This window comes from Physeter macrocephalus, chromosome 15, assembly GCF_002837175.3.
Source record: "Physeter macrocephalus isolate SW-GA chromosome 15, ASM283717v5, whole genome shotgun sequence".
Taxonomy (NCBI): domain Eukaryota; kingdom Metazoa; phylum Chordata; class Mammalia; order Artiodactyla; family Physeteridae; genus Physeter; species Physeter macrocephalus.
The window spans coordinates 2,644,270-2,668,199 of NC_041228.1; the positions used below are offsets into that span (position 1 = coordinate 2,644,270).

Consider the following 23,930-nt stretch of genomic DNA (forward strand, 5'->3'; position numbering starts at 1 on the left):
AGGGCTGGAATGGGGCTTGTTATTTTGATCTGATCACTGACAGCACCCAAAATTGACCAAAAACTAAAGTTCTTTAGATGGATTATCTGGGTTCTCGGCCGGGAGGTGGCGGTGTGGTAGTGAGCGAGGACCGGGGCGCGTTCAAGTTCAAGCTCCGGGTCGGGAGGAACCTTCGCGACATTCCTGTTTCGTTAATAGCTTTAAAAAGCCTGGCGGAGATGCCGGGGCGCCAGGACGCGACACCACCACGTCAACACGGTGCCCAAGTTCACCCGGTCCGGCGGGGGCTAAGGGTGGGGAAGGGTCCGGCCCGCGAGCAGCCAGAACGGGCTCCCAGCGCGCGCCGGAGGCGGCGGGGAAACAAGGGGTGTGTTTTCTTTTCTTTCTTCCCGGCCTCGGGTGGCAGCGCCGCGCGGCCCGCTCCGCCCAGTCGGAGGAGACGTCGCTCTTCTGAGTGGCTGCGAGCGCCGCCCCCCAGGCGCCCCCGGCCCCCCCGGCCCCGCGCCCGCACCCGCGCCCGCACCCGCGCCCCGCTCCCCGCCCTCCTCCCGGCCGCCCTCCCCCTCCCCCGCCCGCTCTCCCTCGCCCCTCCCCCGCCCGCCCGCCCGCCGCCTCCGCCCGCCGCCCCGGCCGCGTCGGGTAAACCTGTTTGGCGGCCGCGCCGGGGCGGATCGTGCGGCCGGCGGCTCCCTCGCGGCTCGCGGCGTCGGGGCCCGTGGCGCGCGCGCGGCCGCCCCTCGGCCCCGGAGCCCCTCGGCGGCACCACCATGTACTCGGGAGCCGGCCCCGGTGAGTCCTCGCGCTCGGGGCGCCGGCCCGGCCGCTCGCGCGCTCCTCCCCGCGGCGCCGGCGGCGGTTGGCGGGCTGGGCGCGAGCGCGGCGCGGCGCGGGCAGCGGGCGGGCGCCGGGGGACCGGGGCGGGCGGGCCGGGAGGCCGGGGGTCGGGGCCGCCGGCCGTTTCCCCGGCCCCGCGGCGGACAAGCAGCCCTGGCCTCCTCGGGCCTGAGTCGTCGGGGCGCCCCGCGCGGCCTGGGCCCTCCCCGCGCCGCGTTCCCGCCGCGGTCCGGCGGGCTGGGGCCGGGCCGGAGCGGGGACTGGGCCGGGCGGCCCGCGTGTAGGCCCGAGGCCCGGGCGCCCGCCTGGCCCGGCCTCCTGCGCCAGGCGCCGGGGCCCTAGCGCCGCGCGGGGCCGGCGGGGCTGGCGGGGCCGGGGGCCGAGGCCCGGGCCGGGCTCTAAGCGCCCGAGGGCGTTGAGGCCCGGGCCGGGGGCGCCGAGCTCGGGGCGCGGGCGGCACGGGGACGAGCGCGGCTGCTCGGCGCAGACCGAGCCGCGGCGAGCCTGGAGCGCTCTCAGTTTCGTTTTTCTTTTTGCCAGTACTTCGGCGGCCCCTTCTCTGAAGGAAAGTCTGGAGATGCTGAATTTTGGCCAATTCGTGCTGGTAGTTAGGGCCGTAGACTGAGAGGGATAGGAATCGGCACCCTAAAACCCTAAAACTGCGTGCGTCTCATTTTCATTCCAGACACGCCGGCTCCTTATTCAAGTACTAATTTGCCTTTTGCAATTTACTAGAGGAAGGTAAGGAGATGTGATTTCCTTAGCATCCCTTCTTACTAGTTAGCCTCTCTTTCTTTAGAAAAGTTCTAAAAAACTTAAAGCAGTAACACATTTTTTTTTAACTTTTTTTTTTTTTTTTGATGCAGAGTAGAAGGGCGATTAACTTGCTGGGCCAAGAAAATGGTTTAGTGTTGTTAAGCTTTCTCCCTTCTCCCGCCAGGCACGTGGCTCCTAAATTTCCCGCTGGCCCTGCCACTTGGACAGGGCATATCCCGTCCCCTTTGTCCACCAGGCTCCAGCGGGCTGTAGGCCCTGCCGGCTCGGCACAGTGCTGCCTTCTCCCAGGGGCCCTAGCCCTCCCCGGCCTCCTGCTGATGGGGCCCCGAGCCGACGTGTTCCGGGCTCTCCTGATCCATTTGGGTCCCTTGACGTTTTCCCTCACTGCTGTGTCAGTTCACAAACAGTTTTCTGCCTTGTGAATACTTGTTTTTGATGTCACTTAGTTAGAAAGGTTCTCCAAGGCTGAGCCTGACCAACTTTTAAATCCTTACGGGCCCTCAGCAGTCTGATAGAAGAATGGTTTTAGGCGTAATGGTTTTAACCGTAATCTGGTAGGTGACTCAGCCCTGGCGGGGAAGGGCCGGGGGCCCTGTAGTCACGGTCCTGGGAGCAGACTTGGCTCTGTGAAGCCCCGGATGGGCAGCGCCCACCCGTGACATGGCAGGGTCGGCCCTCACCTCCGTGAGTGGGAATCTCCCCGCTGATCCCCGTAGAGGAGCCCAGCAAGTGTTAGCCACCACACTCTACATTTTTTTCACATATTCAGTTTAAAAGTGGAAGGCCCAGAAAAAGCGAAGAACCTTGAGGAAGGTCAAACCTTTGTGTTGTGTCTGACGTTAACTAACCCTGGACGGCTGGCTCAGTTGGTGGTGGTCATTTTGAAGATGGACAGCAGAGGCTCAGAGAGGTTAAGAGCCTTGCGAAGGTCATATGGCCAGCGAGCATTAGGGCGATCTGGCTGATCCCCGCTGACTCTCCATACATTCTCCTTAGAGAAGTGGCTCTCAGTCCTTTTGACCTTGACCCCCAATAAGAAACACCTGTTACATGTAGACTGGATCCATGTCCTCGCGTGTTCAGGTGTAATTGAAACTCGAGCTTCAGGAAGCACAGCTAACCCATGCTGTGTGCTCTGCACTGGGATATTTTCTGGTCTATTTCATTTTCAGAAAAGCTTTAGTTCTCTGGATCTCCAGGCTCATTTCAGGTCCTTAATGGCTCTTGGAAAAATCATGCTCTGATGTGGGCCTCTGCATTGTGGCCTGGTGGGGAGAGGGCCCCTTGTTCTCGGTTCACAGATAAACCTGCCCTGAAAACGGACAGCTTTGGTTGAAAAAATAAATGGGTCTGCAGGATAGTTCTTAGCCAATGGCAGGATGGGAATGAAACCAAATTTCAGGCTATACACGCGTGCTGTAATTATAAGGCTGTGGTGCTGTTTAATTTTATTCTACACACTAAGGCTTTTAATTTTTAAGAGGAATTTTTGGAATAGTCTCTTCAATGAAACTCTTTTTAATGTATTTCCTAATTTAGAATAATAAAAAGACATTTGATCTGGATTGTAGAAAAAATTACAAATAGTTTTGCTACTTCCCATTTTAATACAATTATTAAGTGACTTACTAAGTAAATTAATATAAAAAATAGAGTCCACAGTAAGCCTGCGGTTTATGCCCGTTACAAATGCTATTACCTATGTGAATTGGTATCTGGACTTTAAAGTTAGGTATGTTACTATTTCTTAGTTTTGTTTTGTTTTTTTAACTATTCCAGAGTTAGTGGTTTAGAATGGGTGGACTCCCCAGTGACCCTGAACCTTCATAGATGATCAAATTTTTTTTTTTTTAATCACTTAAAGACCTTAAGTGCGGTCTCAGTATTGCATGCTCCAAGGGGATTGTTTCTGTCGGTTTCACTGTGTTCACACTCCGGTGAGTTATATTCCTCACAGCTTTGCTACAAAGTAACTTCAGCGATATCTAAGGATTATGACTCTGAGAATGACCAACTTTCACTGTGGTTTCGAGTGTCATTTAACTCCTGCACCCTGCTTCTTCTCTCTCAGTTATCTCAGTGAAGATATGACCTGTCTTCCAATAACAGCGCACCGTTGCCAAATAGCAGCCGGCTTTGCCCGGGTGAGGCTGCGTCAGGCTGGAGGGCGTGGCTGGGTAGTCTGCTGCCCTCTGGTTTTGTGAACGCGCAGAATGTATCACTTGACTTTTAAAATAGTTTCTATTGTGAATTAATTTAAAGTACACACGAGTAGAGTAGAGTGACTGGTATAATACCGCTCCCATTGATCCATCACCAGCTTCAACAACTATCAAGATTTTCCACGTTTGCTTCAAATCTGCCCCTTTCTCCTTTTTCTTTGCGGAAATATTCTTGAGTGAGTTCCAGATCTGTTGTTTCACCCTGAATACTTAAGTACCATGTCTGAAGGATGGGGACATTTAAAACTCAATGCCATTATCACACTTAACAGTCCATAATCAATCTTTCTCATTATCGCAGAAGTGTGTTTACTTCCCGGTTGTTTTGGATCCTGAATTTTATTAAAAGTTCACACATGGATTTGGTTTTATGCCTTTGAGGCTCTTTAATCTCGACTCTACAGCCAGCCCCCCCACCCCCCACGTTGACTTGTGAAGACAATGAGGTCCTTAAGCTCTCTTCCTCAGGGGATGTATATCTTTCCCCCCGGTTTTCTTTCATTGTTCAGGGTCCCCGTGTTTCTTTGGGGAAGGCTGATGAGACCCAGTTGCTCGCAAGTTTAATCCAGACGCACTTGTCTTCAGCGATGTTTTGGGACAGGTCGCTTGGCACCTTTAATTTTCAGTGCAGCGGACCCACTTGTCACGAGTGGCTCTGGCAGCAGCAGGCCCACGTGCGACGTGGAAAACGCGCATGGTGCTTGCGCCTCTCGTGCAGCTTCTCTCCTCGCCTGGCTCGGTGGACCCTTCGTTCCCCAGTGCGTGCTAGGGAGGCGGCCCTCAGCGCCCTTCTGTCCTGTTCGCTCCCGGTCATTTCTCTCGACTTTGCGGCCTCACCCCCAGCGTAGCCTCCTCGGCCGGCCGCCTCTGTCGATGGCCCGCCGCCAGCGCCCTTGCCTCCCGGGCCGGGGTTTGGTGCTGGGGTTACAGGCCTGTCCTTTTTCACTCTAGGCAGTGAAAAGGTCATTAAGTATTTACTGTTCTAATTTTTTGTCTGCATTTTTTTCCCCTCAAAATTTAAAACCCTGAAACGTCCTCACTCTTTGTGACCAGGCAGCTGTGCCCTCCTAATTTATCTTTGGACAGAGCTGTACCCTTGGCGACGCTACAGTTTATCCTCTAAACTGGAAACTTGTGCAAGTGAAACAGGGCACTCTTAATTACTTCCCTGGGACGACAGGTGTGCACGGACGGTGGCAAATCAGGGTGGATGTCTCCCTAACAGCATTCCCTAAATCTTAGCCTCGTAGACAGGCTCAGAAACAAAGGGCTTCAGCACTGCTGCCTTGTCTGACGCTTCAGTGCTTCCCACTTACTACTAAGATCCTCGTACAACCTGAAGGTCACAGGCGCGGTCTTAGAGGGCTGCCGCTTTGTGCCGCAGGGGTGCGCTGTGTCCCCCTCCTGTGGTTGACTGCAGGTGGGGGAGACGGCCCAGCCCTGCCTGCTGAGAACTTGAAACCCCACCTTTCTCGCCTTTCTCTCACTTTCCTCAAGGTCATGGCTCGAGCAGTGGACAGGCAGGGAGCCTGGTCATGGGCTCCAGCCCTGTCCCCGTCCTGGGCCTCAGGTTCCTTGTCTGGGCCCGGCTGCCTTAGGTTTCCACGTCTTTGTCCTGTGGTGCATTTGTTCCTCTGTGGACCTCTGATGTGACTGGAGCTGAGGAAGGAGCTAGTGGGCCCTGGGAACAGAGGGTGTGAAGGCCCAGCGGCCGGTGGGCAGGTGGTAGGGGAGGCGGCACGTCCCACCAGGAAAGGCGCCATCTGCTTTGGTGGCGTGTGGAGTGTCATGTGATCTCACGGGTCCTAGGAAGGTAATTCCAGCAGCCCTGCGGGTGGAGGAGGCGGCCTTGGCGGAGCAGCATGGGGGCAGCTGTGACGGAAGAGGTGGGCAGTCAGGGCCTAAGACAGTGGACCCCATCTGGGTGGGGTGGCCGTGGGTAGAGGGGTGGGTGCCCTGTGAGTATACGCAGCCAGCGGCCGGCACTCTGGCCCTGGCCTGGCTTTGCATCTCGTTGTCTGCACTTACCAGGTAGACTCCGCTTAACAGCGGCATCCGCTCGTATCTGGGCTCCAAACCACGCCTCACCGGCTCCGGGGCTTTGGCGGTTGTGTATCTTTTCTAAGCCTCGGCTTTCGGCTTTCGCACTTCGAAAACGCGGGAGGACAGCGCCAGCCTCAGGGCTGCTGTGAGCGTGAAAGGAGATGTGCCGGACCTTCGTCTCGGCCGAGCGTGGGTGCGCGTCTGTACAGTGCTCTGGTCCTGCCTCCTCGTGGGGAGAATGGGGGCCCGCCCGGAGCAAGAGCCCACGAGGGGGGAGCGGGGAGCTGGCCGCATCCTTGCCTCCCTGACCCCACTTGTTGAATGTTTGAACAAGAAGGTGCCGTCGCATCTAGCTTTGTTACGGCAGAAGGACCAGCAGGCTCCGGGGAGGGGAGTCGCGCGTGGCATGTGGACATGTGGAGTTTGAGGTTCTGGAAGGCTGAGGCGGGCGCTGGAGGTGGAGAACAGGGTCTTGGGCTCGGGGGGACATGGGTTCACGGGCCTGCCCACAGCTCAGCGAGTGGGAGCTGGGGCCCTGGGAGGATGCAGCCTGGCGCCCACCCCCGCAGCTGGGCGCAGAATCACCTGAAGGCTTTTCCCCATCTCTGCCCCTGAAGACCCAGGAAATTACATTTTGCAAATGTAATCTGCTTGTTTTTTAGGAGGAGCTTGTTTTTTAGGAGGAGCTCGAGACCCACTGGTGTTGGGAGAGAGGGCGGGGAGAGGAAGCAGAAAGGAGCCTAGTGCAGCCCCAGGGAGCAGCTCATGCCGGAAACACACCTTGGAGGGCAGCCCCGGAGAGAGTGGGGTCGCCGGTGGATGGGGAGGGGTTCTAGGTGGGAGTGTGGGTGTTCTGAAGAGGCTCTTGCGATGCACTGTAAGAAGTTAACTTTAGTTTACCTGTGGTTCCCTTCCTGCGAGAGCCTAAAGGTCTGATTGAATGACGACCACTCCTTTTCAGTGGCTGTAGTTATGGTTCCATGTTGCTTTGAATACAACTTGTCTACAGCTTCACTTAGAATTGGGTCAGAAGGGGACTTCTAAAGGTTATTCCTGGGAACTTCAGTGAATTCTCAGTGAAAATTGTTCTGCGTCCATCTTTAAGGACCCACAGCACCAAACGAACCGAGCTGTAGCTGGACTGAAGCCAGCCAGCTCCTCACCTGAGTCTGTCTCGGTGCAGCTGAAGCCCATCTTGGCGTTCCCCACTCCCTCCTGGGCAGTCACTCGAGGGGCACTGTTGTTGTGCTTTTCCACGTTATTTCTGCGTGTCTCAGCTCTGAGCTGTAGTGCTTAGAGAGCTGCACGTAAAAGGTCAAAAATGCCGAGGTTCGTAGGTCTGAGTCATTTGAGATGTTTCGTCAGTTTTGACTCCAAGTTAAATAATAGAGCCATTGAGAGTAGATTCTTACAACGCCACATGGATGCTGGTGGAGGAGCTTGAACCCGGCGGGCCCGTTCCCGTGGCCCAGGGATAGGTGGGCGTGCTTTGTGCTGTTCGTTTGTGAGCTTGGAGAGTGGGAGGCCCCTGCCCCGGGGGCTTGCTCACCAGCTTCTCAGGCCCCTGCTCTAACCGAGCTCATGCAAGACGCGGCCGTGGCGGGGTGTTTGGCGTGACTGGGGTGCTCCGTAGCTGGTGCTGCCTCGGAGTCTCAGGGACCGTGACCGAGGCTCCTGTCCCAGCGGCACTGGTGTCCTCAGAGCCCTTGCCGCTACCCCGGGGGAGCACGGTCCCATCCATGCGGCGGGCTGAGCAGCACGAGAGAAAGCCGAGGGCTTCTCCTGGCCTCACGGACAGCAGGAGGTGGTATCATTTGTTTTTTGAAGGAACAAAGGAACTAACAGAGAAGTACAAGTGAAGAGTGGAGAGAAGGCAAAGGAAGATGCAGAGCGATAAAAAGGATAACGTTGGACAAAAACTGGGGTGTCGGAGAGTCTGGAGCTCCCGGGAGCTAGGTGTCGCCGTGACTCGCCAGCAGACCTCCTCTCACTGTGGTGCAAACCCAGAGCACGGGCTCCAGGTCAGGCCGAGCTCGCCTGAGTCCTGACTAGATGGCTGGGTGTTCACTCGGCCTCTCTGCACCTCAGGCTCCTCCTCGTACAGAGAATGAACACCTGCCGGTGGAGGTGCTCTGATCAGATGATAGAACGCGGGCAGGTTGCTGTCGCCTCCCTCTGCGCGTGGCCCCAGGAAGTGCCTACTAGTGATTGTGTCCCTCCCTCGGTCACTTTATCCTTGCTGTTTACTCCGCACACAGTGGCTTCTCCCCATCAGATGAGTGCTCCTCTCCTTGACCCGCCCGGCTGACCTCTGGGTCTTCACTTTGTAAGCCGTGAGGGATACGGATACATTTCACAGACCACATCCCCGATAAATACCATTGACCAGGTGCTGTGTATCCACAGCTGCCTTGTACGGCTCAGTACCAGGCAGGTGAAAGGTTGGCCTTGATGCTCGGAGCCCACGTCCCTGGCAGAGTCGTTGAGAACAGACCCAGCTGCGCTGTGCAGTGGGGACCCGCCTTGCGTGATCGCGTGGTGGGAGTGATGCCGGGGGAGCACCACGCTCTGCCTCCAGGTGATGCGCTGGCACAGCTGCGTGAGCCAGAGGACCGTTTCCTACCTGTGGCTCTACGTGGTGACTGGGGGCGGGGGACATCGCCGGGGACCTTTTGGTCCCGCCGTGCGCTGCTGTTTTAACAAGCGTGCGGTTTGTTCAGTGTGAACGCACGTGCCTCACTACAGGAACATCATGTTAGACTTGGAGGGCCTCTCAGTGCCAAGACTGGTAGTTACGACTGAACCTTGAGCTGGAGGCATGGAAAGCTTTTGGGGCTGAACAGTCGGAGCACATGTGAGGGGAGACGGAGAATCGAAACAAGTCGTGTACAGGTCACGTGGTTGTAAAGTGTGCCTGGGGCACCTGTGATGGAGAAGCCCGGTGAGCAGGATCGGGGCGCTGCTGCATGGTGGTCAGTCAGTGCAGGTGCATGGGGGAGGCACCTTGGAGCAGCTTGGACCAGAAGAAGGTCATGCTGAACTTGGAGCCTTTGGCGGGACTTTGAGCCCGGGAGGGACTGGGCGGAGGAGGGCATCAGCCGGCCGAGTTTTTACAGTGATCTCTGTGGACGTGTGGAGGCAGGGAGCCGGCCTGGAGGAGGTTAGCCTGGAGGGCTGAGCCGGGGTCAGCTGGAGAGCGTGAGCGGAGGAAGAGCCTGTGTCCTGCCCCCGCCAGTCCTCACAGACAGCCTGTTTCGTCAGGAACCCTAGTCACAGCCCTGCCCCTCGCACTTGGCTTTTTTTATGTTCGGCCGCACTGAGCAGCATGAGGAATCTTTTTCCCCCGACCAGGGATCGGACCTGCACCCCCTGCAGTGGAAGCTCGGAGTCTTAACTGCTGGACCACCAGGGAAGTCCCTGCAGCTTGTCTTTTTTTTTTTTTTTTAATATTGACTTACTTATTTTGGCTGCGTCAGGTCTTAGTCGAGGCACATGGGATCTTCGGCACGCGGGATCTTTAGTTGTGGCACGTGAACTCTTAGTTGCGGCGTTCATGCGGGATCTAGTTCCCCGACCAGGGATCGAACCTGGGCCCGCTGCGTTGGGAGCTTGGGGTCTTACCCACTGGACCACCAGGGAAGGCCCCCCTGCTCCTTGTCTTGATGCAGACCCCAGTCATCTCATTTAATTTACAGTATGTCTGAGGATATCTCTGTGAGATAAGGATGTCTGTCTTTTCCTGCCCCTCCCCCCTCACATAACCCCTAGTTACCAGTGTCCTGGACCACACAGTTAGTCCAGATCTGCTCAGTTTCTCACATGCCATGGATTGTTAACAGCTGATGGACTCGGGATCCAGGTAAGGCCCACATTGTGATTGGCTGACGTGAGTCTTCAATATCATCTTAAAATGAGAGCTTTATTGAGATGTAACTCTCGTACCACGCAATTCACCATTTAACGTGTAAAACTCCGCGTGCTGTAGTACCTTCACATACTTGTGCAACCATCCCCACGACCTAATTTTGGACATTTTTGGCCCCTCCCCCCAGAGAAAGGCTGTACCCGTTAGCTGGGACTCCTCATCCCTGCCCCCGCCAGACCTAAACAAGCACTCTTTTTTTTTTAGCGTCTTTTTTTTTTTTTTGCGGTACGCGGGCCTCTCACTGTCGTGGCCTCTCCCGTTGCGGAGCACAGGCTCAGCGGCCATGGCTCACGGACCCAGCTCCGCGGCACGTGGGATCCTCCCGGACCGGGGCACGAACCCGCGTCCCCTGCATCGGCAGGCGGACTCTCAACCACTGCGCCACCAGGGAAGCCCTTAGCGTCTTTATTGGAGTATAATTGCTTTACAATGTTGTGTTAGTTTCTGCTGTATAACAAAGTGAGTCAGCTGTACGTATACATATATCCTCACATCCCCTCCCTCTTGCGTCTCCCTCCCTCCCACCCTCCCTATCCCACCCCTCTAGGTGGTCACAGAGCACCGAGCTGGTCTCCCCTAAACAACCACTCTCTTAATCTCTAGTTTTTGCCTTCTTCTTTCTCACTGCTCACTGTTGGTGGGTTGAAGCACCTGGCTTGTGTTGCTGTCTCGTTTCCCCACCAACTAGATTTCGCTGATTGCATCTGCTTGGTGTAATTCAGCGTGTTTGTCTGTCCTGTGTGGATTTCCTGAACATTAGTGGTCAGACCCAAAGGCTTGATCTGATGCAGGTTCCACTTTTTTGGGTTTTGTTGCTTTTTGGGGGGTGAATACTAGCTGCTGTTGATCGTTAATCATTAGGTTCCATTAATTCGTTAGGGTTCGTACAACGCTGGTGCTCTGTATCCACAACAAAAACTTCCCCTGGGCAACTGTTTGGGTTTGGATCTGTCGTGAAGGTAGAGGAATGTCGGTGAACAGCATGAAGGCAGGACAGCCTGTTGAGAAGAGAGGCTGGTCCAGGTAGGCGGGCACTGAGCGTGATGTCGGGGGTTTGGAGGTGATGCTGTGGGTACCCGGAAGGTGAGCTGAGGGTGGGGCTTTTTTCTGTCCTGCAGGTAACGGGGACCCTCTGAGTATTTGGCAGGTGTGTGACAGGCTGGGGTGGTCTGGCCGGTGACAGGAGTCTTCACCGATGTTTGGTGGGGACGTGGTAAGGTGCCCTGTTGCTGGCAGGTCAGTGCTGAGGGGAGGAGACTGGAGAGAGCAGGGAGGCCAGTGTCTGGGGCGGGAGGTGAAAGCCACTCCCCCCAGCTGACCTGCTGGCGTCAGCGAGGCAGACCACGGGTAAGGAAGGAGCGGCAGGGGTACGTTTTCTTTTATAGATATGCTAAATTTAAGGCGATCCTAAGAAATCCGGGAGAAGAAAATCCATGGCATTCACTTTGCATCTTTATAGCACCCAGTGCCTTTTGCCTGGTGGGGGCCTGTTTCCTTCATTCTGTTGTAAACTCCACTTGCTCGCCGCCCAGGACCATCTTGGTTATCTTGGTTATCTTTTGTCTTTCCAGTGTCTACCGTAGTGTTTTCTTTTTACTCGATAAGTCCTTATTACGTTCAATTCTTTATTGTTTAAAAGCTAAACCAATTGAGTTGAAACTTGTGTACACGTCTGAAAAGCCCTGCCCCCAGCCGGGCGTGGCGCCTCTTCTCGCTTGGCCCTCCCTTACCCCTGGCGTCCTGTGGTTCTCTCCAGCTCTGCCTGGAGTCCAGGGTGCTGACTGTCGGGCAGTGTGGAGGGAAGTGGACCAGGGGGCCACTTGCCAGCTGATCTACTTAGATAGGTAGTGGATGTCCGTGGGAAGGTAAACGCATGACCTCTCAAAGGGCAGGCAGTGAAGTTTCCGCAGCACCCTGCAGCCTCTCCGCCGCCCTCCTGTGAGTGAACTGGCCCTCGGTGTTGGTAGGTTCAGCACGGGCAACCCTGAGCGGGACTGCTGCTCTGGCCGTTAGAGGCCGACTGCCTCCCTCTTGGCTTCCTTAGATCTTGTCCAAAGCTGTGCCCTCAGGAGACAGGCCTGGAAGGAGGCACCCAGCTGCAAGCTGCATGGGCACGTGGAGGGGGGAGCCTGAGGGGCCGCCCGCGCCTGTTTGTAGCCAGTGTCTTCACCTGTAAAGTGGGGATAAGTGCCTCCCTTCTTGTGAGGATAAAGCACATTAATGCACGCAAGTGCACAGGGCAGGGCTGGCCAGGTGTGGTGCTGGGAGGGGACTGCGGACCGAGCTGAGGGTTGTGGTTTCACCAGGTGCTGGGGTCCTGTGATAAAGAGCTGGTGAGCCACCTTCTCTCAATGATGGGATTCTAGGGGTGAGTTAAGGGAAAAATGCATGTCTTGGGTGAAAATTCTCTGAAAAATAAATGCTGTGGGCTTCCCTGGTGGTGCAGTGGTTAGACTCTGCTTGCCAATGCAGGGGACATGGGTTCGATCCCTGGTCTGAGAAGATCCCACATGCCGCGGGGCAACTAAGCCCGTGCGCCACAACTACTGAGCCCTCATGCCACAACTACCGAAGCCCGCGCGCCTAGAGCCCATGCTCCACAACAAGAGAAGCCACCGCAATGAGAAGCCCACGCACCGCAAAGAAGAGTAGCCCCCGCTCGCCCCCCGCTCGCCGCAACTAGAGAAGGCCTGTGCGCAGCAGCAAAGACCCAACGCAGCCAAAAATAAATAAATAAAATAAATACATTTAAATAAATAAATAAATGCTGTGACGTAAATAGAAAAAGGTGGTGAGAAATTTGGTTCTAAAACTGTAGGAACTCTGGGTGGCAATTTTTTTTTCTTTTGTCTTTAGAAGAGAAACAAAGAACTAGGTTGACTTTTTGAGGGATTTGAATCTCATTCCACCAGGGAAGCATCTCATCTGAGATGGTGGGTGTCCTGGGTGCCTAGAGCATCGTGTTGAGAAAGAGGCTGAGCCCCAGTCTGGGCTTATCGGAGGAGGAAGAGGGCGCCCAGATGGGCTTATCAGCGTCTGCCACGGGGGCAGCGGGCGAGGGTGGTGCCCTCCTGGCTGGCCGGCGAGTCGCCATCCCAGCACGACGTACTTTAAGGATGAGACACACCCTACTCAGCTATCCGATGGTACCTGGTGTCATTCCAACAAACATTCATTTGAAGAGCGGTTTATATTTTATTTTTGCATGTTTTTATCGAAATAGGTGTTTTAAAGTCCGTGTCGTAGAATGATGGTTGTTAAAGAATCTTGCAGAGTCACCCTTCAGGTTGGGCATGCTCAGGCTGCTGCTGTAAGGTGGGGTTTTATTCCCCTGGTCCAGGTCCCTGTCCTCCTTTGAGGCAGACCTGCAGCACTTTCCCCTGCCTCTGTTACTTGTGTGGTCTATTCCAAGTGTGTCTGCACGTCAACAAAAGGAGAGAAAAAAGATCTGTGTTTCAGAGAGGCGGTGTTTTCAAAATGTCACAGCCTCTTTTTTTTTTAATTGAGACGAAATTCACATAACATAATCCATTTTAAAGTGAACAATTCAGTGGCATTTAGTACATTCAGTGTCAGGAGACCATCACCTCTTTCTAGTGCCGCAACATTTTCATCGCCCCAGAAGAAAATCCTGTGCCCATTAAGGAGTCACTCCCCACCCCCCACTCCCTCCATCCCTGGCAGCTGCCAGTCTGCATCCTGTCTGTGGATTTGCTTTATCTGGATATTTCACGTAAATGGAATCATAAAATATATGACCTTTTACGTCTGGCTTTTTTCACTGAGCATAATGTTTTCAAGATTTGTGTCCTAGTGTGTGTCAGCACTTCATTTTTCTCTATGGTTGAATAACCCATTATGTGGCTGTATCACAGTTTGTGTATCCATTCATCTGTTGTTGATGGACATTTGAGTGTTTTCTACCTTTTGGCTGTTGTGAATAGCGCTGCCGTGAACGTTCGCATACACCATATTCGTATATGGTGTGTGGCGTATGTCTTCATTTCTCTTGGGCGCATACCTAGGAGTGGAATTGCTGGGTCTTGCCCTGTAACTTTGTGAAGAGCTGCTGAACTGTTTCCATGGTGGCTGCACCACTTTACGTTTCTACCAGCAGTGGTTTGTCTCTCCACGTCCTCACCGACACTGGGTATTGTCACCACAGCCTTTTACAAAGCGAAGTTCTTCATGTAATATATCTTATCTGGCATATTCTGTTACTTACCAAAGTGGAAAAAGATATTAGATTTAAGCATGTTTTGCCAAGATCTACCTAATAGCTATAAGGCATATCCATTTCTTTGTGCTAGAGATTAGAGTATGTTTGGAACCTGGACAATTAGATAAACACAGTAAAGCTAAACATACTTTAACAGGGTGGGAAAGAATATGAGAGTCCAATACCCAGATCAGGCCTGTGGGTCTAATGTCAAAAATGCTCACTCTTTGAGTAAATACTGAGTGCCAGCTATGTGCTAGGCGTCTTGCTTGGTGCTCGGGGAACAATGATGGGTGCAACCCCAGCTGGCTTCTGCCCCCTGAGCTCACTGACCGAGTCGTGAACACAGACGTGCAACGCATGGTCACCACAAATCCATGCGAGATGGCGGGTGTTTTAGTGCAGGCGGAGGGGGCAAATTCCAGAGCGAATGTGGCGGAGACCCTGGCCTGTTGGGGGCCTGGGATCGGGCTGCACCTGGGATGGAGCTGCATGGGCCCAGGGGCAGAGGCCTCCCTGAGCACAGCGCTTTTAATCCAGAGCGCTGGGGAGCAGGTGTGAGAGATGCACGCATGGCTTGTATGTTTCTGAGGAGCCCCTGGCTGCCAGGTGGAGAAGAGATGGGAAGTGGCTTGGAAATGTGCAGAAGTGTCACACTGGAGAGGTCCTGCAGGCGGAGGATGGAGCAGGTGTGGTTTAGGGAGAGCAGAGGGGTCTGGAAGATGTCTGATTGATTGGGGGCTTGGATGGGTGGTGATGCAGCGTACTAGTAGAAGTGGGCAGATTTAAGTTGAGTTTTGCAGACTTTGCAAAAAACTTTAAAGGACTTTTTAGTGAAGAAAATTTCAAATGTCCGTGAAAGTAGAGGGAGCGATACAAGGAGCCCACATGTGGCCATCACTCCGCTCGCCATTCGTGCAGCCTTGCTCACCTGTTTCTCCCCTGCTCCCCACCCTCCGTTGCTTGAAGTATCGTGTCATTGCATTCATAAGTATTCATTTATTTTGAAATAATTTTAGACTTACAGGAAAGTAGCCGAAACAGTACTACAATAGAGTTCCCATACCAGCTCCCCCCAATGTTATCATCTTACATAACTAGAGGACAGTTAGGAAAACCAGGAGATTAACATTGGCATAGTACTATTACATCATCTAAAGATCTTACTCAAATTTGGCTGTTAGTCTGACTAATGTCCATTTCCTGGACACCCCCTGTCCCGTTCTGGGCCCCTGTCCAGCCTCGGGGGCCTACCTCGCACGTCCCCGCACTTTCTCCAATTTGTGACAATTCCTCGTTCTTTCTTTGTCTTTTGTGACCTTGATGTGGAGCTCTTTCAGGTTGGTGCCTCCGTCTTTTCAACACACCCCATCATTTTCTAATTATTTCCCTTCTGGACCTACAGGATACTCCAGTCTCTTCTTGTATTTTTCCTACTCCAATTCATTTCGTCGAGGAGCCCTGGTTCTTTTTCTTGGTGAAATGGTGTGAGAAGCTGAGACCTGCTCGCTGAGTGTGCTCCTAGCCCCCGGGGTGCCCTCGCTCCTGGTTCTCTCAGTGTACACAGGATATCCATGTATTTGTACTCACCTGCCTGTACATACACATCTGTATTTATCTCTCTGTGTATGTAGTAGACACCATGAGTTCACACCTGCATTTCTGATTCCAATCCAATATCACATGGTTTATTCTTGCTTTCTTCTTTCCTTATTTATAACTTCTTCATCAGGTAGTGAGAAGTCTGGGTCTCATTATCCACAATGTATTTGCTTATTTGTTCAGACCTAGCATACACAGAAAGTAGTTTTAGAATGACTACCCGGCCCCTGGGAGAAACAAGCCTGCTCACTGGAGAACTGATCTGCGCATGGCTCCCCAGCATTTGGCCGTGGAGTACTCAGTCAGGAGGATGTCAGCTCCCGAAGTTCCTCCCTCGCTTCTTGTCCACCCCATTGGGTGGGGTTAGCACGCAGTCTTAGGGCGCCTGCTCTGCTCTGTCCTCCCTTCTCTAACAGTTACTGAGAGGGCTGTGCAGCATATGCTACATTGCATTATTGTTTTATTTTTAATTTATTTTAATTAAAGTGTAGTTGAGCATTGTTGTTTTGTGTCTCTTGTGTCCTTGCTCTGAGTTCTTCTAGTATATGAGAAATTCAGTTTAGGCAATTCCCTGGTAGTCCAGTGGTTAGGACTCCGTACTTTCACTGCCGAGGGCGTGGGTTCAATCCCTGGCTGGGGAACTAAGATCCCACAAGCCGTGTGGTGTGGCCAAAAAGGAAAAAAAGAAAAAAGAAATTTAGTTTAATGTTTGTGGACGGTAATAAGCAGTCTGGTGTGAAAATGAGACTGTTATTCGTGTGCTTTACAATGGTGTGTTAGTTTCTGCTTTATAACAAAGTGAATCAGCTATACGTATACATATATCCTCACATCCCCTCCCTCTTGCGTCTCCCTCCCTCCCACCCTCCCTATCCCACCCCTCTAGGTGGTCACAGAGCACCGAGCTGGTCTCCCCTAAACAACCACTCTCTTAATCTCTAGTTTTTGCCTTCTTCTTTCTCACTGCTCACTGTTGGTGGGTTGAAGCACCTGGCTTGTGTTGCTGTCTCGTTTCCCCACCAACTAGATTTCGCTGATTGCATCTGCTTGGTGTAATTCAGCGTGTTTGTCTGTCCTGTGTGGATTTCCTGAACATTAGTGGTCAGACCCAAAGGCTTGATCTGATGCAGGTTCCACTTTTTTGGGTTTTGTTGCTTTTTGGGGGGTGAATACTAGCTGCTGTTGATCGTTAATCATTAGGTTCCATTAATTCGTTAGGGTTCGTACAACGCTGGTGCTCTGTATCCACAACAAAAACTTCCCCTGGGCAACTGTTTGGGTTTGGATCTGTCGTGAAGGTAGAGGAATGTCGGTGAACAGCATGAAGGCAGGACAGCCTGTTGAGAAGAGAGGCTGGTCCAGGTAGGCGGGCACTGAGCGTGATGTCGGGGGTTTGGAGGTGATGCTGTGGGTACCCGGAAGGTGAGCTGAGGGTGGGGCTTTTTTCTGTCCTGCAGGTAACGGGGACCCTCTGAGTATTTGGCAGGTGTGTGACAGGCTGGGGTGGTCTGGCCGGTGACAGGAGTCTTCACCGATGTTTGGTGGGGACGTGGTAAGGTGCCCTGTTGCTGGCAGGTCAGTGCTGAGGGGAGGAGACTGGAGAGAGCAGGGAGGCCAGTGTCTGGGGCGGGAGGTGAAAGCCACTCCCCCCAGCTGACCTGCTGGCGTCAGCGAGGCAGACCACGGGTAAGGAAGGAGCGGCAGGGGTACGTTTTCTTTTATAGATATGCTAAATTTAAGGCGATCCTAAGAAATCCGGGAGAAGAAAATCCATGGCATTCACTTTGCATCTTTATAGCACCCAGTGCCTTTTGCCTGGTGGGGGCCTGTTTCCTTCATTCTGTTGTAAACTCCACTTGCTCGCCGCCCAGGACCATCTTGGTTATCTTGGTTATCTTTTGTCTTTCCAGTGTCTACCGTAGTGTTTTCTTTTTACTCGATAAGTCCTTATTACGTTCAATTCTTTATTGTTTAAAAGCTAAACCAATTGAGTTGAAACTTGTGTACACGTCTGAAAAGCCCTGCCCCCAGCCGGGCGTGGCGCCTCTTCTCGCTTGGCCCTCCCTTACCCCTGGCGTCCTGTGGCTCTCTCCAGCTCTGCCTGGAGTCCAGGGTGCTGACTGTCGGGCAGTGTGGAGGGAAGTGGACCAGGGGGCCACTTGCCAGCTGATCTACTTAGATAGGTAGTGGATGTCCGTGGGAAGGTAAACGCATGACCTCTCAAAGGGCAGGCAGTGAAGTTTCCGCAGCACCCTGCAGCCTCTCCGCCGCCCTCCTGTGAGTGAACTGGCCCTCGGTGTTGGTAGGTTCAGCACGGGCAACCCTGAGCGGGACTGCTGCTCTGGCCGTTAGAGGCCGACTGCCTCCCTCTTGGCTTCCTTAGATCTTGTCCAAAGCTGTGCCCTCAGGAGACAGGCCTGGAAGGAGGCACCCAGCTGCAAGCTGCATGGGCACGTGGAGGGGGGAGCCTGAGGGGCCGCCCGCGCCTGTTTGTAGCCAGTGTCTTCACCTGTAAAGTGGGGATAAGTGCCTCCCTTCTTGTGAGGATAAAGCACATTAATGCACGCAAGTGCACAGGGCAGGGCTGGCCAGGTGTGGTGCTGGGAGGGGACTGCGGACCGAGCTGAGGGTTGTGGTTTCACCAGGTGCTGGGGTCCTGTGATAAAGAGCTGGTGAGCCACCTTCTCTCAATGATGGGATTCTAGGGGTGAGTTAAGGGAAAAATGCATGTCTTGGGTGAAAATTCTCTGAAAAATAAATGCTGTGGGCTTCCCTGGTGGTGCAGTGGTTAGACTCTGCTTGCCAATGCAGGGGACATGGGTTCGATCCCTGGTCTGAGAAGATCCCACATGCCGCGGGGCAACTAAGCCCGTGCGCCACAACTACTGAGCCCTCATGCCACAACTACCGAAGCCCGCGCGCCTAGAGCCCATGCTCCACAACAAGAGAAGCCACCGCAATGAGAAGCCCACGCACCGCAAAGAAGAGTAGCCCCCGCTCGCCCCCCGCTCGCCGCAACTAGAGAAGGCCTGTGCGCAGCAGCAAAGACCCAACGCAGCCAAAAATAAATAAATAAAATAAATACATTTAAATAAATAAATAAATGCTGTGACGTAAATAGAAAAAGGTGGTGAGAAATTTGGTTCTAAAACTGTAGGAACTCTGGGTGGCAATTTTTTTTTCTTTTGTCTTTAGAAGAGAAACAAAGAACTAGGTTGACTTTTTGAGGGATTTGAATCTCATTCCACCAGGGAAGCATCTCATCTGAGATGGTGGGTGTCCTGGGTGCCTAGAGCATCGTGTTGAGAAAGAGGCTGAGCCCCAGTCTGGGCTTATCGGAGGAGGAAGAGGGCGCCCAGATGGGCTTATCAGCGTCTGCCACGGGGGCAGCGGGCGAGGGTGGTGCCCTCCTGGCTGGCCGGCGAGTCGCCATCCCAGCACGACGTACTTTAAGGATGAGACACACCCTACTCAGCTATCCGATGGTACCTGGTGTCATTCCAACAAACATTCATTTGAAGAGCGGTTTATATTTTATTTTTGCATGTTTTTATCGAAATAGGTGTTTTAAAGTCCGTGTCGTAGAATGATGGTTGTTAAAGAATCTTGCAGAGTCACCCTTCAGGTTGGGCATGCTCAGGCTGCTGCTGTAAGGTGGGGTTTTATTCCCCTGGTCCAGGTCCCTGTCCTCCTTTGAGGCAGACCTGCAGCACTTTCCCCTGCCTCTGTTACTTGTGTGGTCTATTCCAAGTGTGTCTGCACGTCAACAAAAGGAGAGAAAAAAGATCTGTGTTTCAGAGAGGCGGTGTTTTCAAAATGTCACAGCCTCTTTTTTTTTTAATTGAGACGAAATTCACATAACATAATCCATTTTAAAGTGAACAATTCAGTGGCATTTAGTACATTCAGTGTCAGGAGACCATCACCTCTTTCTAGTGCCGCAACATTTTCATCGCCCCAGAAGAAAATCCTGTGCCCATTAAGGAGTCACTCCCCACCCCCCACTCCCTCCATCCCTGGCAGCTGCCAGTCTGCATCCTGTCTGTGGATTTGCTTTATCTGGATATTTCACGTAAATGGAATCATAAAATATATGACCTTTTACGTCTGGCTTTTTTCACTGAGCATAATGTTTTCAAGATTTGTGTCCTAGTGTGTGTCAGCACTTCATTTTTCTCTATGGTTGAATAACCCATTATGTGGCTGTATCACAGTTTGTGTATCCATTCATCTGTTGTTGATGGACATTTGAGTGTTTTCTACCTTTTGGCTGTTGTGAATAGCGCTGCCGTGAACGTTCGCATACACCATATTCGTATATGGTGTGTGGCGTATGTCTTCATTTCTCTTGGGCGCATACCTAGGAGTGGAATTGCTGGGTCTTGCCCTGTAACTTTGTGAAGAGCTGCTGAACTGTTTCCATGGTGGCTGCACCACTTTACGTTTCTACCAGCAGTGGTTTGTCTCTCCACGTCCTCACCGACACTGGGTATTGTCACCACAGCCTTTTACAAAGCGAAGTTCTTCATGTAATATATCTTATCTGGCATATTCTGTTACTTACCAAAGTGGAAAAAGATATTAGATTTAAGCATGTTTTGCCAAGATCTACCTAATAGCTATAAGGCATATCCATTTCTTTGTGCTAGAGATTAGAGTATGTTTGGAACCTGGACAATTAGATAAACACAGTAAAGCTAAACATACTTTAACAGGGTGGGAAAGAATATGAGAGTCCAATACCCAGATCAGGCCTGTGGGTCTAATGTCAAAAATGCTCACTCTTTGAGTAAATACTGAGTGCCAGCTATGTGCTAGGCGTCTTGCTTGGTGCTCGGGGAACAATGATGGGTGCAACCCCAGCTGGCTTCTGCCCCCTGAGCTCACTGACCGAGTCGTGAACACAGACGTGCAACGCATGGTCACCACAAATCCATGCGAGATGGCGGGTGTTTTAGTGCAGGCGGAGGGGGCAAATTCCAGAGCGAATGTGGCGGAGACCCTGGCCTGTTGGGGGCCTGGGATCGGGCTGCACCTGGGATGGAGCTGCATGGGCCCAGGGGCAGAGGCCTCCCTGAGCACAGCGCTTTTAATCCAGAGCGCTGGGGAGCAGGTGTGAGAGATGCACGCATGGCTTGTATGTTTCTGAGGAGCCCCTGGCTGCCAGGTGGAGAAGAGATGGGAAGTGGCTTGGAAATGTGCAGAAGTGTCACACTGGAGAGGTCCTGCAGGCGGAGGATGGAGCAGGTGTGGTTTAGGGAGAGCAGAGGGGTCTGGAAGATGTCTGATTGATTGGGGGCTTGGATGGGTGGTGATGCAGCGTACTAGTAGAAGTGGGCAGATTTAAGTTGAGTTTTGCAGACTTTGCAAAAAACTTTAAAGGACTTTTTAGTGAAGAAAATTTCAAATGTCCGTGAAAGTAGAGGGAGCGATACAAGGAGCCCACATGTGGCCATCACTCCGCTCGCCATTCGTGCAGCCTTGCTCACCTGTTTCTCCCCTGCTCCCCACCCTCCGTTGCTTGAAGTATCGTGTCATTGCATTCATAAGTATTCATTTATTTTGAAATAATTTTAGACTTACAGGAAAGTAGCCGAAACAGTACTACAATAGAGTTCCCATACCAGCTCCCCCCAATGTTATCATCTTACATAACTAGAGGACAGTTAGGAAAACCAGGAGATTAACATTGGCATAGTACTATTACATCATCTAAAGATCTTACTCAAATTTGGCTGTTAGTCTGACTAATGTCCATTTCCTGGACACCCCCTGTCCCGTTCTGGGCCCCTGTCCAGCCTCGGGGGCCTACCTCGCACGTCCCCGCACTTTCTCCAATTTGTGACAATTCCTCGTTCTTTCTTTGTCTTTTGTGACCTTGATGTGGAGCTCTTTCAGGTTGGTGCCTCCGTCTTTTCAACACACCCCATCATTTTCTAATTATTTCCCTTCTGGACCTACAGGATACTCCAGTCTCTTCTTGTATTTTTCCTACTCCAATTCATTTCGTCGAGGAGCCCTGGTTCTTTTTCTTGGTGAAATGGTGTGAGAAGCTGAGACCTGCTCGCTGAGTGTGCTCCTAGCCCCCGGGGTGCCCTCGCTCCTGGTTCTCTCAGTGTACACAGGATATCCATGTATTTGTACTCACCTGCCTGTACATACACATCTGTATTTATCTCTCTGTGTATGTAGTAGACACCATGAGTTCACACCTGCATTTCTGATTCCAATCCAATATCACATGGTTTATTCTTGCTTTCTTCTTTCCTTATTTATAACTTCTTCATCAGGTAGTGAGAAGTCTGGGTCTCATTATCCACAATGTATTTGCTTATTTGTTCAGACCTAGCATACACAGAAAGTAGTTTTAGAATGACTACCCGGCCCCTGGGAGAAACAAGCCTGCTCACTGGAGAACTGATCTGCGCATGGCTCCCCAGCATTTGGCCGTGGAGTACTCAGTCAGGAGGATGTCAGCTCCCGAAGTTCCTCCCTCGCTTCTTGTCCACCCCATTGGGTGGGGTTAGCACGCAGTCTTAGGGCGCCTGCTCTGCTCTGTCCTCCCTTCTCTAACAGTTACTGAGAGGGCTGTGCAGCATATGCTACATTGCATTATTGTTTTATTTTTAATTTATTTTAATTAAAGTGTAGTTGAGCATTGTTGTTTTGTGTCTCTTGTGTCCTTGCTCTGAGTTCTTCTAGTATATGAGAAATTCAGTTTAGGCAATTCCCTGGTAGTCCAGTGGTTAGGACTCCGTACTTTCACTGCCGAGGGCGTGGGTTCAATCCCTGGCTGGGGAACTAAGATCCCACAAGCCGTGTGGTGTGGCCAAAAAGGAAAAAAAGAAAAAAGAAATTTAGTTTAATGTTTGTGGACGGTAATAAGCAGTCTGGTGTGAAAATGAGACTGTTATTCGTGTTGCAGTTGAAATCTGAAACAAATTGAGGCGACTCGGGACCCCAGCTCTGTTATAGGGTTGCCCTCCTAAACGTTAGGGTTGCTGCAAGTGTGTGCCGGAGCCCAGGAGTAGAGGCTTGGTGACAGACTTGGTGACAGTGGCCGCTGCCTGGGAGGGCTGGCTGTTGGCTCTACGCCGATGGACTGTTGGTGCAGTTAGAATCCCAGGCACGCGTGCCACCCGCTCACCGGCTGGCGTGGAAGCCGGTCGGCTGGGGGGCAGCCTTCCTGGGCCAGGAGCAGCAGCCGTGGTCTCCAGAGCAGGGCGCCGACCCCTCCCTTCCACTGCACGGGCTTTTCTTATGGGCTGGACTGTGACCACAGGCGCCGTTGCCTTTTGGTTCCAAATAAAAAAAAAAAAATTATTCTGCCCTTCATGATAAAAGGAATACATGCTCATTTCAAATACTTTAGAAGATACTGAAATAAAAAGAGAAAATATCCACCGGTAATATTCCTTAGAAGAAATAGTTAGCGTGTTAACAATATGTATGTGTTTGCTTCCAGACAGTTTTTCCATACATACACAGTGGGGGTTAGCCTACACTTAAAAGTTTATGTTGTTTCTTTTCACCAATATCTTGAGCATTTCTGAGTGCTATTCATGTGTTGGAGGGGGTATGTTTACAGCAGCGTTTCAAGTAAATAATGACGGCAGCACACTTGCGTCAGGTGGTGGTCTCCCACGGGACACAGGTAATGAGCACGGGCGGCTGTGGCCTGATTCCTGGTTGGGTGCCACCCAGCGGTGTGCCAGTTCTCATGCCAGTTATACCAAATGGGCATGAGGCCGAGGCACGGGGCGGAGAGGACGGTGACGTACCGGTAATTCCCTCAGGGAGTCGTCGTGAAGGATCGGTGGGTTAACAGGCTCGAGCACTCCTGTAGCCGCTGGTTTCACGATCATCCGTACGTGTACTCAGAGCTCACGCTCTTCCTTCAGAGCGCTTTTTTACCGTCCCCAGTAAAGTGTTGAGGGATGGCTTGGTGTCCTGTCTCTCACTGACCCTAAGCTGCCAGAGGGCAGGACCACGTCTCGCGGCTGCATCCGCGCACTGTTGCTAGCGGAGATTAGGTTGTCGGTATCCATTTGGTGGAGGGTGTGTGTGTGGGGGTGGGGGTGGGGGAGGAGACAGGCTGCTTACTAAAAACACACAGGCACTTAGATAGAAACGGTTAGTGCCAAGACATGTCTATTCCCTAGGTGTTAATTACACATGCCCTGTGCTAATAAGTCGACTTCCTGCAGAAGGTGGGCGGGCTCCGGGGCACCTGCTGAGCACCCTCTGGGTGTGCGCCATATCCCAAGGTTGAGAACAGAGAAGAATGGAGCTGCTCCATCCCTTGGGG

At 52.6% G+C, this 23,930-nt stretch overlaps 1 protein-coding gene across 4 annotated transcripts in view; it reads left to right on the forward strand.

The window, feature by feature from the left end:
- The first annotated feature begins 661 nt into the window (after positions 1 to 661).
- AGO2 (argonaute RISC catalytic component 2) overlaps positions 662 to 23,930 on the forward strand; it is a 111,731-nt gene continuing 88,462 nt past the window's right edge. For all 4 annotated transcript variants that reach the window (XM_024129412.2, XM_024129413.3, XM_024129414.3 and 1 more), the window contains exon 1: positions 662 to 789. In XM_024129412.2, the coding sequence (XP_023985180.1) occupies positions 768 to 789 (22 nt within the window). In that variant the 5' untranslated portion in view covers positions 662 to 767. The remainder of the gene's footprint in view (positions 790 to 23,930) is intronic.